The sequence below is a fragment of the Chrysemys picta genome, chromosome 2 (assembly GCF_011386835.1).
Source record: "Chrysemys picta bellii isolate R12L10 chromosome 2, ASM1138683v2, whole genome shotgun sequence".
Lineage (NCBI taxonomy): Eukaryota > Metazoa > Chordata > Testudines > Emydidae > Chrysemys > Chrysemys picta.
This window is the reverse complement of record NC_088792.1, coordinates 30,067,143-30,083,566: the sequence shown is the minus strand read 5'-3', so window position 1 is coordinate 30,083,566 and position 16,424 is coordinate 30,067,143. Positions and strand designations below refer to the sequence as shown.

Here is a 16,424-nt window from a genome sequence, read left to right as displayed (position 1 = left end):
GATACGCAGTTACATGCCGTCATGCATATCATGTCTGGCACCCTGCGTCCGAGTCCACTCCCATGGCTTCCAGTTCTGAGCAATACTGCCCCCTCCTCATATCAGATGAGAGGTTGCCACTGGCAAGTTACTGGAGAAAGTATGCGCCAACTCAAGCCTGCCACTGCACAATGACCTTTTTAACCACCAGCTGCATGTTTGCTATCACGTCGCCCATTATGGTCTCATCCGCCATGACAGGATGTTATGGCAGAAATACTCTGGCGAGAGGTATGGATATCTGTTATAATCCCCAACCAGTCCCTCGTTACCGACCCCACAATCTGCCCTCCTGGTTTTGACCTACCCTGTCGCCAATAGTCCCTGTTGAACAGGTTCCAGACGGGGCAAGGTCTCTGTGCAACCAACCAGTATCGCTGGGGCCTTTGTGACAGCCCTTTGTGCAGCTGCGGCACAACACAGACAATGATGCCCATTGTTGACGAATGCCTGCTGACTAGGTTCAGCGGAGGCCTAGAAGAACTGCATCATGCCACTGAAGATCCCATTGCTTGGCTAGATGACTATGCACAGGCTAAATAAATAAATATAGCGCTAAAAATGCAGTGTTGCTGTAGCCGTGTCAATTCCAGGTTATGTGAGAGACAAGATGGTATGTGTGTGGCTTAAAGCTCGAAAGCTTGTCTCTCTCACCTACAGAAGTTGGTCTAATAAAACATATTGCCTCATCCACCCTGTCGCTCTATATGTGCATACATATATAGAGATATACATATACCAGACACATTACAATACAAGCATGTGCACACGCGCACACAAATACAGTATTGTTTCTCTCCCGTAAAACGTGATTACCGTCAAACTCAATTACAGTATCCTAAGGCTCAGCATGAGAAATATCAGCAGTTATATCAGTCAGTGATCTAGACTGAATATCTCACAACCCTGCAGAGTAAGAAACAACAGCTTTATATAATTAGAAAGAGGAAATTCCCAGATTTTCAACTGGATGTGCAAACTTATTTCTAGTGAAGGCAGAGCTGAGATATTAGACTTAATTCATGAAGTTTTTAGATACAGAATATAATAATTTTGGAGGTATTTAAAAATATTTACCAGTTACATTTTTCCTCTCCCACTGAGCCCATTTCAATAGGACTTACAGTAACTAAGGCCTTTACAGGTTGGAAGGTACAAAAAGATGTTCCAATAAAATGTTTTAGTACTCTTTAAAATGTTTCAAAAATAACTTTCAGTAAAATATGCTGTATATACAGACCACATGATGGGTTGCTGTGGCATTTTATTTGGGATAACTTACATAATTTTCACATGGCTTCATCACTCATGAGTAATATGGCCATACCAAACTCAAGCCAACAGATTGTTTATACTACATTAGGCTTTCATGGGGAGAGGGAGAGAGAGAGAGAGAAATACACACATATTACACTATATATACCCATTCTCAATATAAATTACTTCAGAAGCATGCGCCTTACCTTTTCTCAGTTGTATATTAAGTCTCTTCCCTATCTTTTTGGTGTTATAACCACTGTTTGTAGCGGAGGTAAGAACTTTTTGAGGTGATGGAGCCAAGCCCGATGGTGGTTTCCCTGATGAATTCACACTATGAGGTAGCTGTGAGTAAGAGTCTGTTTGATCTGTCTGGTTACTCATTCTAGATATTCTTTGTAATGTTTGAAGTCCAGCATTGTTAATACTCTTGTTGTCGATATATTGGGAATCCGGGCTAAACCGGTTGGAGTAGTACGTGTTCTTCTCACTTTGGGATAACTGTTCATAGTGCTCTTTATTTGCTGCAGGAACCACATGGAACCAAATGATGGGCGTACGCATGGCTTGACGGAACATATGCTGTGCTCTAGGTTTCAAAAGGAATACAACATTAACAAATTAAGACTGGCAGACTACAAAACATTACAAGCATAATTACGGATGTTAATTAAGCAACATGAGCTGACAGACATACTGCTGAAACAAATGAAAAAAATCTGAATTTGTTCATTAGTATATCATGGCTGCTTTTTGCTAAGGTTTACTTCCACAGGGCCACACAGTAAGGTTGAAAAATACTTAAAAACTAAATATATGTTAAATATATATATAAAAGTTCTGTACATGCTGCATATTGCAGTAGCAACTTTAACCATAATTATGCTGTGTATATTTATCATTTTTTCTGAGGCTTATTAAATAATTAACAGTATCTGTAAATACAATAATTGCAATGGTGATAGAAACTAAATATGGTTTTCATTGCAATTTCTTCCAACACAAAATGGAGCATTTTTCTGTGTTTTTTTCCCCCAGTGTCCTATTCATACGACCCTCAAGTAGTCCACAGCGTGCTGCCCAGTCCCTCCTTCAAGACCTTCTTTTTCTGAAATGTCTACAATAAATTGCTCAGCTGATAATAGACAGTCAACATTTAATTGGAATAAAAATACATTAATGCACAACTTTATGTGTTTGTCTGTTTTCTTAAGTCCCAGTCTTGCAAAAACTTAAGCACATACTTAATTTCCTGCCCATTAGTAGCCTCACTGAGTTCAATGAGAGTCTTGTCTTTTCATTGACATCAATGGGTTTTTGATCATTGCCTTAGAACACGAGCTCTACAGGACACAGATTTTTTTAAAACTATACTTCTGCACAATGGTGTCCCAATCCTGGTTAGGACTAATAGAAACGAATGCATTACAAATAACAATGAATGCACAACTGTCAGTTTAAGACATCATTCGTTTAGTTGACAATTACATACTGAAGGGAAATTTACTTCTAAAAAAATCTGATATATTCCTCAGAAATATATATATTCTGCCCTCCCCCCTCCGTTATGAATATTTACTTTCTTTTCTACATTTTCAGACCTGTTTGCATAAAAAAAAAAAATCTTCCATCAAATCCCAGTCTCCTACAAAGCAAATATTTATAACTTCACAAATTTCTACAGGGAACCTTCAGCTACTTTGTTTACAGTGTCTAGTTTTCACACACACAAAATCACAAGTGTTTTAAAATGTTAAACATACAGGACTCCATGCTGCCCTCATATACGCAGCTTGCAATACTGTAAATGTATAAGAACAAGAACCATGATTGATTTTTCAAGATAAAACCAGGCTCAGTTTACCATCTGCTGAAGAAAAAAATGGGCCCATAATGTTTAAGAAACAAGGCATAATTTATCAGAAAACTGAAAAGTCACATATATTCTGATGGCAGTAATTATTCTGTAGTTTTGTAGCTTGACTAATTAAAAGAAATATGCTCTAAAACTGTAGACTATTTTTTTCCTCTATAAAAAAGAGGTTAGACAATTTGTTTTTAAATGCTTTATTTCTTCAAATTACTGCAATATGCAGTGATTAACGGTTAAAAAAAGCAATAATTGTACAGTAAATGCACTTACTGTTCAAATCTCCTATTGCGAAGGTCTCCATCGTTAATCCTGACAATACAATCATTCTCATGAAAAAGGTTTTCTTGTTCAGCTTTTCCACCTTTCTCCAGTCGTTTTACTAATAACCCCAGGGTTCTGGAACATTAAGATTACAAACGATTACACATCTAATATTTCCTCAGTACATAATGTCCCCTGATTTAATATGCTTTCATGATAATCATTAAGCCTACCCTCTGCTTAAAGCAGTACTACTTAACTAAAGAAACAGCTGTTCTGGAGCAGGATATCAAAGTTCCAAATCACTTATAAACATTACCTGAATTAGGATCCACCCTTACCTAAGAAACAGGGCATTACATTTTTGAAATAAGAATATACAACACTGTCTACATTTAAAATTCAAGCAGGGCAGCCAGTACGTCTCAGTGTAGGTTGATGCAAGAAGCCTGGATTTGTGACTCTTGCATATTTGGCTCCAGGCAGCAACACGAAGGTGATAGCCTGCATCTTCTCAGTAAGACAACCGAAGAAGGGCACAGCAAGTTTAATTCACACTTCAACACTTCCAGTTAATAGAGAAATCCTCAGCCATTACTACTACTAGTACTGCATGGGTGAAAACTGATGATATACCAGATAAAAGACAAGCCTAGAATGAAGGGATAAGTAGAAGATTTAGGAACCCCAACTTGGGGTTTACATCCTGAGTAAACCAATTGAAAAAAACTGAAAATAAAACAACATTCTCTGATTTCTTTGAGTTACAGGAATCCATAATTGTTACTTGTAAGGGGGATTTTTAAGTAGACACTTTACCCTGAAGTATCTAAGTCACTAGAGATGAAAAATAATTACCATCTGAGGGCCTCTGTGCAATGAGCTGGTTACCTCTGTCTAGTCTATATTGCAAAAGGGGTTAAGCCACCCTTACTGGCATTCTCAAAGAGGCAGAGGTGAACGAACATCCAGTCTGAAACTATCCTCTCATTATTAAAGGTGCCCCTTCAGGCCAGGGTTGTGACATTTTGACAGGGCAATGAGTAAGCAGACTGAGTCAGTGTTCAGGACTGACAACCTAGCATATTTCACACACATTACATTTACTTTAAAAAAAAATCACCACCTTAACTTCAGCATGACAAAGGGACAGAACCATATATGCCAGTGGTTCTCAACCCGCATCCCGCAGGCCACTTGCAGCCCAATCAGCACACAGCTGCGGCCCATGTGACATCCTCAGGGCCATACAGGTAATATATATATTGTATGAATGTGGCCCACATAACAGAGAGAGCTGCATATACGGCCCACGATGGTAAATTTGGTTGAGAACCACTGATATATGCACTGTTCAAGCATACCTAGAAGCAAATGAGGAGGCACATTGATATTTAATGGGACTTCTCTCATGCTTAAAGTTATGTACACAATAGAATATCTTGCTGAATCAGGCACAAATGCAAAAGCAATGTCTTTAACTTAGCTTTCCCTGTATAAGTTCTTCACATACACCCCCTCCACACAAACAAAACCATCTCTCCTTATAAACTAATCATACTATGTCTCCTAAAAGCTGAACAGAAAGAGAGAAAAAGAGTATTATTTGTATTTCTATTTTTAAATACTCTGGAGGTGTTAAGATGCTACTGGGGGGGGGGGGGGGCGGAGGAACAACACGGGCACACAGATAATAGGGATAATATGTATTTATCAGTACAAAACAGGTGACAAAAACAGCAAACTATCAAACCAGTGATTAAAATTCAATTCATGCTATTCTGCCAAGAAGCCATATAGAATATCCCCCAAATTCCTAACATAATTTAGGTGCATCGGTGTCAAAGTTCCCAGGAGAACTGCACCTCTAGTCATCACATGGCTTCAGGTGGAATCATATGGTTCTCCACTCTCAAGCTAGGAACCTGGCTGCAGTTCCCTAGAACTAACCCTGGTTATCTCAGCAGGTCTGACTTTGGCTTAAACCCTGCAGTTCTCTTCCCAAGAGCAATGACAGTGGTCAATACTCCTTAAAGCAACTATTTACTTAGAACAAAATCATTTCAGTGAAAACATATCTTAAAAACAATAAAACAGACTGTACATGTGTTTAGCTTTTCCCTTAGGCTTACCACTGTCTGGTCTGGGAAGGCCCACTTTTCTTTAGACTCCCTCCACAGACTGTCTGTCTGTCTTGCTCTTTCTCTCTCTCCCTCTCCCAGTCTACCTATCTCCCTAGACAGCTTTAGGGTGACCAGACGTCCCGATTTTGTCGGGACTGTCCCGATATTTGCTCGTTTGTCCCGCGTCCCGACCAATGTTTGGTCGGGACACTGGACAAACAAGCAATTTTTGCCCTCCGCTCTGGCTCGCGCCCCCTCCCTCGCCCCAACTCCGCCCCCTCCTTCCCCCATTGGATAGCTCCCCAAATCCTCGGCCTGGCCCCACCCCCTCAACTGCCCCATTGGATCCCTCCCCAAATCCCCGCCCCCTACCGAAGCACGCCGCATTCCTCCTCCCTCCCAGGCAAGCGCTGGAGGGAGGAGGCCCGGGGACAGCGGGATGAGTCCGGCCTGGCCCTGGCCCAATCGCAGGCAGGAGGGTGGGGGGTACCTGCAGGGGGGCAGCCCCGGGTCCAGCCTGGGGAACCGGCTCCCTACGCGCCCATGGGTGGGGGGGCAGCAGCTGTCCGCGTGGGGACTCTGGTTCCTCGGGGCTTCACCTCCGCCACGTGCGCTCCGGCCCCGGAGGGGTGTAGTTGGCGCTGGGTGCCAGGCAGATGCCTCTGCCTGACACGCGGCGAGGGAGAGGCGGAGTAGCAGCTGGAAGGGCCGGTCGGGCTGCACTCCCGGGCCCGCGGGGAGCTGAAGCCTGCCAGGGAAGGGGCTGCCACACGCTGGCGCGCCCGCGGCCAGCCCAGGACGGTCTCCGCGCAGGGACTTGGCGGGGGTGCTCCCCCTGTCCGTGCCCATCTCCGCGGCATCGGGCTCCGGGCAGGGGTTGTTGCATCCCGGGACCCGGGGGCCGCTGTTTACCGGCACCAGCCTAGGCGCTTTCCGCTTGTTCGTGCTTTTTTTTTTTTTTTTTTTTTTCTCCCTACCGGCTTTTTTATTTTTTGGCTCCGCCCCCTTCCCCCCCCCCCCCCCCCGCGCGTCCCGATATTTCGCCTCTCTGATCTGGTCACCCTAGACAGCTTCCAACAATTGAGGAACACCTTAGTGTTCTTTTCATCTCCATGCTTATAGCTTTGGTAAAACAAAGCTTGCAAATTGCTGGGTAAGAGAGACCAGATCCCTGAAGCTAAAAGATTGCCCCATTGTCTTTCAACTGTGTTCTGGGGTATCTGTATCTAGTTCTACTATGTTGCTTTCCTCATTGGTCTTCCTACAGCCCCTATCAAATTAGATCAGTACAGTTATATAGGTAATTCTAATATACTACCATAGTTATACAGTAACTTTATCTCACCTCCTAGGTCACACACAATGTTCATAAAATTATTAGAGCTCAGTATTTGTAATGACTGCACAGCAATTCCATGTCTGTCACAATGAGTAAAACAGAAATCTCTTTAATAATAGCTCTGATTACATCTATTTTTCTTTGGTTTCATTGCAAAATGTCTTGATCACATCACTGGGATTTAAAAATTATAGCGTGTAATTACAAAATAAAATTTTACTAGGATGTTTTCTTAGTTGGGGAAAAGCACTAAAAATAACATTCATAACTGTTGATTACACAAAATACTTTTATTCCTCTAAGTAAAATATAAAATAATGCTAAAACTGTTTGCATGCATTTAATTACATCATTTTGCACCATAATTACAGTTGCCATGCAGCCTAAACTATAGTTAAGGCTATAAAACAACCAATCCATTTTCACTCATTAAGCTTTCTGAAATTATCTCAGGGAGATGAAACTTTCCACCATTCTGTCTGTCAGCCCAAAAGTGGGGTTCTGGGAAAGGGCATCATTTTTGTTGTTATCCCCTTGGGTTGTTTTTACTGAAGTCTATCAAAAAAGAAACCATTCCACTATGTTCAACTTGTTTGAATAGGGTAAAAAAAAACAAAAACATTTTTGATGAAATTCACCCTGTGAAGAGATGCACCATGAAGTCCCAATATAGGGCTGAAGTGGGATGTAAGTGGTGCTTAGGGCCTTATGCGAGCCCCTACAATGGATGTCCATACACTTTATCGTTGCGTTTTGGTTGGGCCAATACTCCTGAAAATCCCACCCTAAATTCTGAGCCCTGATGCATCTGCAATTCAGATTGTAACACAGTTGCATGGCCCAGCCACACCTGTTGAAGCCAAAATCAATCCCTCTCCCTGTTCACACAGCACAGATTGGTGGATGACAATAGGGAAATACTGACCATACACAGTGCCTCCCCTTACTTTATACAAGGAATTCACTATCCTCCCCATAACTAATGGTTGAGAAGACTATGCAGCCCTCAAGGGACGTCCCCACACACAGCTTCAAAAAGGGTGGGACGGATAGCTCAGTGGTTTGAGCATTGGCCTGCTAAACCAAGGGTTGTGAGTTCAATCCTTGAGGGAGCCACTTAGGAATATAAGGCAAAAATCAGTACTTGGTCCTGCTAGTGAAATCAGGGGGCTGGACTCGATGACCTTTCAGGGTCCCTTCCAGTTCTATATTTTTGTGGGGGAGGGATAGCTCAGTGGTTTGAGCATTGGGCTACTAAACCCAAGGTTGTGAGTTCAATCCTTGAGGGGGCCACTTAGGGAGCTGGGGCAAAATCAGTACTTGGTCCTGCTAGTGAAGGCAGGGGGCTGGACTCGACAACCTTTCAAGGTCCCTTCCAGTTCTAGGAGATAGGATATCCATTAATTTATTTATAAAATTTATTTTATTTTTTATTTATAAGGAGCCATCAAGAGTGGGTCCAGAGTACACTATACCCTACACCCCGCATAGTGATCGGGGATGAGGAAGGAACATATCCCAGCAATTCACATTCCTTCACCCCCAAAGGAAAAAACACATTTTCCTTTTCTTATAAAATAAGAAACTCAGATTCCCCAAAAGTTTATTAATAATCTTTTTTCCACTCAAACCCCAGCAACAATTTTGCATGGGCTCAACTTGCACATTTGCCTGGGCTCAAGGTCCATATATAAATCAGGATGCGAGCATACATATAACTATATACAATCAAAAGGCAAACAAGATGTGCTTTGCCTACGCAGAAGATCCTCTATTTTTATTCTAATTAAAAAGTAAAGCCCCACAATATATAATGGCAAATATAATACTTCACTTTAGTGTAATGGTGACACTACAACCTATCCAAACTCTCATAGCTAACCTAGAAAACTTGAGGTATTTATAGATTTCTTTTTATTTTGAGATTAGTTACCTATTAATATGACATTACTTTTTTTTGGTAGAATGATTTCTATTGTTATCCTTTCTAGTGAAGTTGTATTAACCTACTGCTAATATAGGACACATCTTATTTTCTGCATGATTCATTGTTTCTGAAACCTATCCACATAAGCTCTCAAATCTAATAAAAACCTTATTAATCCTAACCACTGGTAAAATAATGTAATACAGAAATAAACTACATGTCAAAATTGCAATTACTCTCATTAAACAAAGCTTACAAGTTCTATTAATGCAGGAATGCTCAGCTCAGAGGCAGCATCTGGCGTTCATGGATATCTTGCTTTTTACCCAATATTAGAGCTCGACTAAGGAATGTACAGCTGAAGTGACATAACTAGCAATTAGAGCTGTGTGGAGAACAGAAATTCCATTCTGTGAAGGACTTTCAGATTGCAAAATTTGTTTTCATTTCAGTTAGGAACAAAACTTGAAAATTTCTAAATACTCCACAAAAGAAAATGTTTTAAAAAAATGTTTGGGGCCAATCAAAATGTTTATAATCAATTTTGCCTTTGTAAAAATTTTAGCATGTACAGTACAAAATTTAAAAAAAATATCAAAACAAAAATTCCTTTCAAAAGGAAAAATTTGAATGTTTCAGCACTGTCAGAACTTTCCCAAAATGTTGGTGAAATTGATGAGATTTTGCAAAGCATGTCAGTTTATATAGAACAGTATATTCCAATGGAATATGGTTCCATCCTTTTTTTTCCAAGCAGCTCTACTAGTGATCAAAAAGAGGGTGATTAGCCTCAGTCAAATTTAAACCCAGCATCCTCCTGGTTTCTAATCCACTGCTGTAAGCACTAAAGATCACATCTGTAGCTCCCTTTTTTACATACCCACATAGGCGCTGACTCCATGGGTGCTCCAGGGCTTGAGCACCCACAGGGAAAAATTAGTGGGTGTTCTGCACGCACTGGAAGCCAAGCTCCCCTCACCTCCTGCCCCACATCACCTCTTGCCCCTCCCTGAGGATGCCACGTCCCCGCTCCTCCGCATACCTTCCAGCGCTTCCTGCTGCCAAACAGCTGTTTGGCAGTGCTTCGGACTTTCCAGGAGGGAGGTGGGAGGAGCGGGGACGCGGTGGGCTCAGGGGAGGAGGTGGAGAAGAGGCGGGGACTTGGGGAAGGGGTGGAATGGGGGCGCAGTGAGGGCGGTGCAGGGGTGGGGTCGAGCACCCATTGGGAACAGTAGAAGTCGGCGCCTATGCATACACAGAGAGTTTGCATGTTGGGAAAAGGCATAATACTGTATCACAGTTTAAACATACACGCAGTAATGTTTTCCAATACAACTCTATCAGAAACAGAATAATTTGCCCAGAAATTTTGCAAGAACCTAGTTTCCCACACAATTTTAAAAGCAATTTCCGCTCATGTTGCTGCATCATAACAGTAATTTAACGTAGAGTTATACTCAGAAATGTTACTCTAAAAATGGCGTTGTTTGGATTCATGTTCATTGTTGCAATGACTCCAGATTACATTTGCTCATTTTAGAAGCAAAAGGATTTTTTGCAGTCTTACTGTGGAATCTACAAAATAAACTGGATTCTTTCCTTGTCAAGGATCACCACCAGTCTTCCCAGTCAATGGAGATTTGCATCATAGATGTAGTCCAGATGCAAGTATAGTAAACACATATTACATTCTGCAGCTCGGCCAAGGACATTAGTGATGATGTGCAACAAGGAAAAACCCTGTCTGACCTTCTGATTCCAGGATTCTTTTGCAGAATATATACATGTATGGTATATGCCTACCTAGGAAGATGCATCATGTTAGAAAACATCTTAATTAACCAGTTTTAACTAACGTGATTTTAAGCAAAAAGACAAATCATTTTTAAAAATATATTTTAAACCCTAGGGGGCTAACTATGACCAGATAACTTTTTAAACATTACTAGTCCTTGTCTATGCTACTACCTCACATTAGAAAACAGGCTAACTCACACATTTTAAACAACATTATACATTTTCTCAGTGTAGACAAGGCCTTAGCCTAGGAACTCTCTGAGCCTGTGATTGAATTTCTTATACGCTCTGCAAAGAACTCTGCAAACCTATGACCCAGTAGAAATTACAATAATGATGTATGAAAATCGCTCTCCATGTTGTGTTTTACACCAGCTTAATTTTAACTGATGGGGGCGGAGGGGGAAACAGAAAAGGCAAACCACTGAGATCTTCTGTCTTTACACTTGTTTAGATATATAATTAGGAAATTAACTGCTTTGCTTATATTAACACTTGCACCACTATATTTCCACAAGGTTCATTAGTCTAATTATACAATTAAAATAAACTCAGCCACACATGTTAACATTTCACTTCTAAGTATAAATTACAACGAATGATAAAACTGGAAATAAGCACAAATGTTTTACTGACATCTAAATTGTCTGAGTTAGTCTGAGTTCTTCTTTGAAAATGTGAACTCCCCACAATTGCCACCCAGCTGTATGGAAATTATCATAATTTATCTTAATAAAAGCTGACAGTGTAAACACCATGAGCGTAATAAGAACATTACACTGAATATGCCAGAATATGGTTCAGCTATCACTGCCCATTGCACACGTTTTGAAGTTATTCACCTGTTAACTATGATCCAGTTGCAATTGAATCAACTGAGACACAAATGAAAATAGTCAACTAAAACTGTTTAAAGAAAGTAACTAACACACAAGAGTAGAAGTATTTCTATAAAACAACTACCAATTCTGAAACAAAAGAATAATAGGGTCATTGGCACACACAAAACTATGCAGTGATAAAAATTGACACAATATCGGCACTAGAACATAAAGCAATACCATCATACTAGAAAGTGAGGCCTTGTCTAGTCAATTAAATGGTCATAGTTGACAGGGCCAAAAGAGGACACAACCCAAACCCTTCCTACAATATTAAAATATTTGATTGCCCCACCCTAGCAGTATTATAATAGTGCTCAACACTTTCATTCCAGAGCCCCAAGCTTGATTTCCATTCTTGGATTCTCAGTTCTCAGATTGGCTGGGATGATGAGATTCCATACCACCTTTGGGAGAAGGAGGTGAGACAAAGAATGCCTTGGGTTATTCAACAGCAGTCCATCTGGATGATGAAGAAATGGGATTGACTGGCACCAAAGGGAGGCTCTTACAGTCATTTATGTCTTTGAGAATCCAGGCTACAATGCAGGGCCTTGAGGATGGGGAATCAATGAGAAGAATAAATGGGGAGGATTTTCAGTGCTCCAGTGGAGACACAAAAAACACCCATGTGGCTGCAAAAATAAAGTCTGGCATAAAGGAATTTCAGTACAACCAATGGTTACCAGATGTTGCTTCAGTTTTCTTTGTATCTGAAACAACTAAAGCAGCAAAACAAAGGAGTAAACTTTACTGAAAAAATGGCAACAAATTTTAAAGTGATTTATTAACTTTGGAACATAAAAGGGACTTAACACACATATTGGAAATGAAAAAAATATGATAGAAAAGAGTACTGTGGAACAGAAAAATCAATCACAATTCTTCAGTATGGGAACTGTATGTATGTCAGTGTCTACCTTCACATAAATGCAGAGATTATTTACACACCAAAATCTGTCAAAGTAATATTAAGGTTGTAATTTAAGATGACAAAAGTAAGGAAATTCATAGTGCAGTCTGTGCTATTTTATCCCTTTTTCAGGAGTTCCCAAAATACCTCGCAGGACCAGATACATAAAGATTACAGTAAATCCAGACCAAGTTATTCTACCTTATAAGAAAGAGACTTTGATTTATATTGTCTAAATTTATGGACGATAAATGGGATGCGGTGGAGAACCTGATGTTTGGATTTGACTTGCACTAAGCAACCACCAAGGAAAGGAAGACATGAATTTCCTTCCTCCACCTTGGTGAATACATGATATGAATCACAGGCGCTGACTTTCTGATTTCCCCGGGGGATGCTCGACCCTCAAGGCCCCACCCCTTCCCACCCCCGCTCCACCCCTTCCTCCAAGCCCCATCCTCGCTCCACCTTTTCCTGCCCCCGCTTCTCTCTCTCCCTGCCCAGTGTCTCCTGTCCACCGCTGAACAGCAGAATCTTAACATGTTAATCAAATACATAAGATTTTGCATGATTTCCCTAATATCAATCCTTCCTTCCTTAGATTACAGTGACTGGTTTGCCACACTGAATCTCCAGGATGCCTACTTCCATGTGGCCTGTCATTAGCATCGGGAGGCACGGGTGGGGAAGGAGCTGTTTGGCAGGGCCTGCCAGTGGGTGCTGAGCACCCACTATTCTTTTTTCATGGGTGCTCCAGTCCTGGAGCACCCACAGAGTCGGTGCCTATGATGCTAATGACAGGCCAAAATGAAGTACTGTTCATTATTATTGGCCAACTACAATGAATATCACAAACTTCTTGTGACTTGGCAATACTGCCACATGGAAGTAGGCATCCTGGAGATTGAGTGTGGCAAACCAGTCATTGTAATCTAAGGAAGGAAGGAAGGACTGATATTAGGGGAATCATGCAAAATCTTATGTATTTGATTAACATGTTAAGATTCTGAAGGTCCAATATGGGTCTTTGACCCCCTTGGACTTGGGTCAGAAATTATCATGAGTGAAGTCCCTTTCCTCAACGGTGTCAGTGAACATGTATGGCCATTACAATAACCAGAGTCTGAACTTCTTGATGGAGCACTGACTTATGAGATGGGTCTCTATAAAGGCACAAGGTAGGGGTGAGTGAGAAAGTGGTGTGGAAAGAAATTGGATAGAATATCCCAGTCTCACAGTGCATAGGACCATTTGTCTGTTGTTATGGCTTACCAAGCAATCAAGGAAGTGGGACAATCTGTCCCCAAGTTGGGAGCAAGACAGCAGAAAGATCACCAACTTCTGTATTGCTGTCCTTGAAGGGGAAGTCAAATGGGCTGATTCCCGAGAGCTGACTGAGGACGAGTATGCTGATTAAAACTGGAGTTGGAGAACCCCATTCTCTCTTGATTTTGGCAGATAGAAAAATTGCCTATAATACTATTATTTCAAGGGTCTATAGTGATGTCTGTTGGAGGCAGGGGTATACACCATTAACGAGTGAAGGGTAGCAGGAGAGTCTTTGAATGAATGCAAAGTTTCAACAAAACTAAACATCAAAGGGGAGGTCAAGTCAGCGATTGTTCCAGCACCGAAGCTGACAGTGCCGAGAAAGTCTGAGACTGAAACGGAGGCTGAAGACTGTAGTGTTGGTGACACATTGTTCGCCAGACAAGCCAAGCTCCTGCCATGTTTCTCAGGTGGTAGTAGTGTCGATACCACTCAGAGTCTCTGCACCATAGCTGAGGAGACAGACGGACCCAGTACTGGAAAAAGTGCTGCCAACACAATGGACTCCTGCACCAAAGGAGAGTCTGGTACAGAGAAGTAAAGCAAATCCTTTGCTGCCTCATAAGTCTGCAGGGTTGTTGCTACCAACAATGTTTGCACTGAAATGGCATTCACTGGTACCAGAATCAACGGTCTCCCTGCAGACAGTCGACCGCATAGCACCAATATCTTCCTGCCATGCTACCAGGTCCGTAGCTCGGCTCTGCTCTGGGTACCTGAATCTTTGCGTATGTCTACACTGGCAAGTTTCTGCCCCACAACTTATACCACTTTTATTAAAATGCTAGAATTAAACCGCTGTTGCGTATCCACACTGTGCTCCTTGTGATGCTGGAGCGCATCCATATAAACAGCTCTTGCGATGGCAGACAGCAGTGCATTGTGGTAGCTATCCCACTGTGCAACTGGCCACAGGGTGCTTTGGGAAAGGTTTGCAATGCTTCATGGGGCAGGCACAGCGTCACATGATGCAGGTTTCCCAATCCCATTGTTTCACGGGCATCCTCCTACATTGCCAGCTGCTTTTCAACTGAAGTTGGGGGAGAGTGTGTGACAGGGAGTGTGTGTGTGTACGGAGGGGGGGGGGAGAGACAGTGTGTTTTGGAGAACAGAGTGTGTGTCAGCATGCTGTCTTGTAAGTTCAGACAGCGCAGGAAGCAACCAATCCTGAGGCAGGAGGAGGGGAAACCCCATCAGCACCCACCTCCCTCCCTGGGCTCTCTGCACAGCAATCTCTCTCCTACATGCACACACATGCCTCTGTGTTCAACGGCACAAGCATTCCACATTAATGGTTTGCTTTGTGTCCCAGAACAGATCAGCACAGAACACAACTGCTGTCAGAAATGGTGCTTTGAAAGGGGAGGGGTGCATGTCTCCATGGCAGCCGAGTTCAAAACAATGAGCAGAGCGGTCACTTGAGGCATTATGGGATAGCTCCGGAGGCCAATTACAGCGCAGAAAGCAATCAAGTGTCTACACTGGCAATAGAGCGCTGGAGCCTCTGCGCAAATAGCCTTATGACTCTAGTCAAGTTGTTTTTTTGCACTGCTGCAACCGAGGAGTTTCTGCGCACTAAGTGGCTTGGCAGCGTGTACATGTCTGCAGTTTAAGCGCAAAAAGCTGCTTTACTGCACAGAAACTTGCCGATGTAGACAAGCCCTTTGGGAAGGCCCCGGAGAAGAAGACTGACTCCTCTTTCTCTGTTAAGAAGAATCCAAGTCCAAGGGTCTGTCAGAGACAACCACACCCACACTTGCAGATTGCATGTGGGTAACTAGGGCACTCACTTGAGGGCCCTAGGGCTGAGGCATGCTCCATGACGTAGTGTTTGAGGCACAGGTCTCTGGAAATCGCCTGTCTTTTCCAGAAAGAGCAGCAGATACTGCACCTCTTCTTAATTTGCCCCTCTCAGGCAAATGTATGGGGGTCACTATTCGGGGTAGACACCTCACATGACAGGCAGTGCTTATAGCGTGGCAAATGCTGTATGCAGAGCACTGAAACAAACTATTAAAAATGAACTTTAAAAGTAAAAATAAAAATTAATGGATATTAACTTCTATTTCCAGCTAAGGTAGGAAGCTAAACTAGCTAAATAATGAGAGAAAAAAAATCCCTATGAGGTAAAACTGCACGGCAAGCTCTGACTCAGGACATGAACGGTGAAAAGGAACTGAGGGGGCTCAAGGCTAAGGAAGGAAGGATTGATATTGATGCCCTTATGTAGCCTCAAGAGGAGCCATGAGGAGGTGTAGGGCACACATGCCACCCCAAAGTGTACTGCTGCAGAAAACTCCGGCTCTAGAACTCTGAGGGCGCACACATCTGAGTAAAATATACATGTGCAACCACTCAAAGAATGGCAGTGCTCTGCTGCTCCAGGTCTTATTCCCCTACTAATAAACAAACCCACCAGATAGGTAGCCTCTAAAAACCCAAATATATGTTTTTTAAATGTCCATTTGCTGAGCCCAACCTGAACACACACAGCAAAACTTCTCTCTGGCCTGATCTACACTAGAAAATAAGGTTGATATAACTATGGTAATTCAGAAGTGTGAAAAATCCACACCCCTGAGCAACGCAGTTAAACCTACCTAATACTCGCTGTAGACTGCATAAGTCGATGGGGAAATTTTCCCATTGTTCTAGCTACCACCTCTCAGGGAGGTGGATTACCTA

The 16,424-nt window shown here is 42.2% G+C and overlaps 1 protein-coding gene across 32 annotated transcripts in view; it reads right to left on the bottom strand.

Moving 5' to 3' along the window:
- The window catches only part of PARD3 (par-3 family cell polarity regulator), a 664,552-nt gene that overhangs the window by 264,454 nt on the left and 383,674 nt on the right, over positions 1 to 16,424 (bottom strand). For all 32 annotated transcript variants that reach the window (XM_065586777.1, XM_065586791.1, XM_065586785.1 and 29 more), the window contains 2 exons: positions 3,440 to 3,565; positions 1,503 to 1,885 (listed from right to left, as the gene is read on the bottom strand). In XM_065586777.1, the coding sequence (XP_065442849.1) occupies positions 1,503 to 1,885; positions 3,440 to 3,565 (509 nt within the window). The remainder of the gene's footprint in view (positions 1 to 1,502; positions 1,886 to 3,439; positions 3,566 to 16,424) is intronic.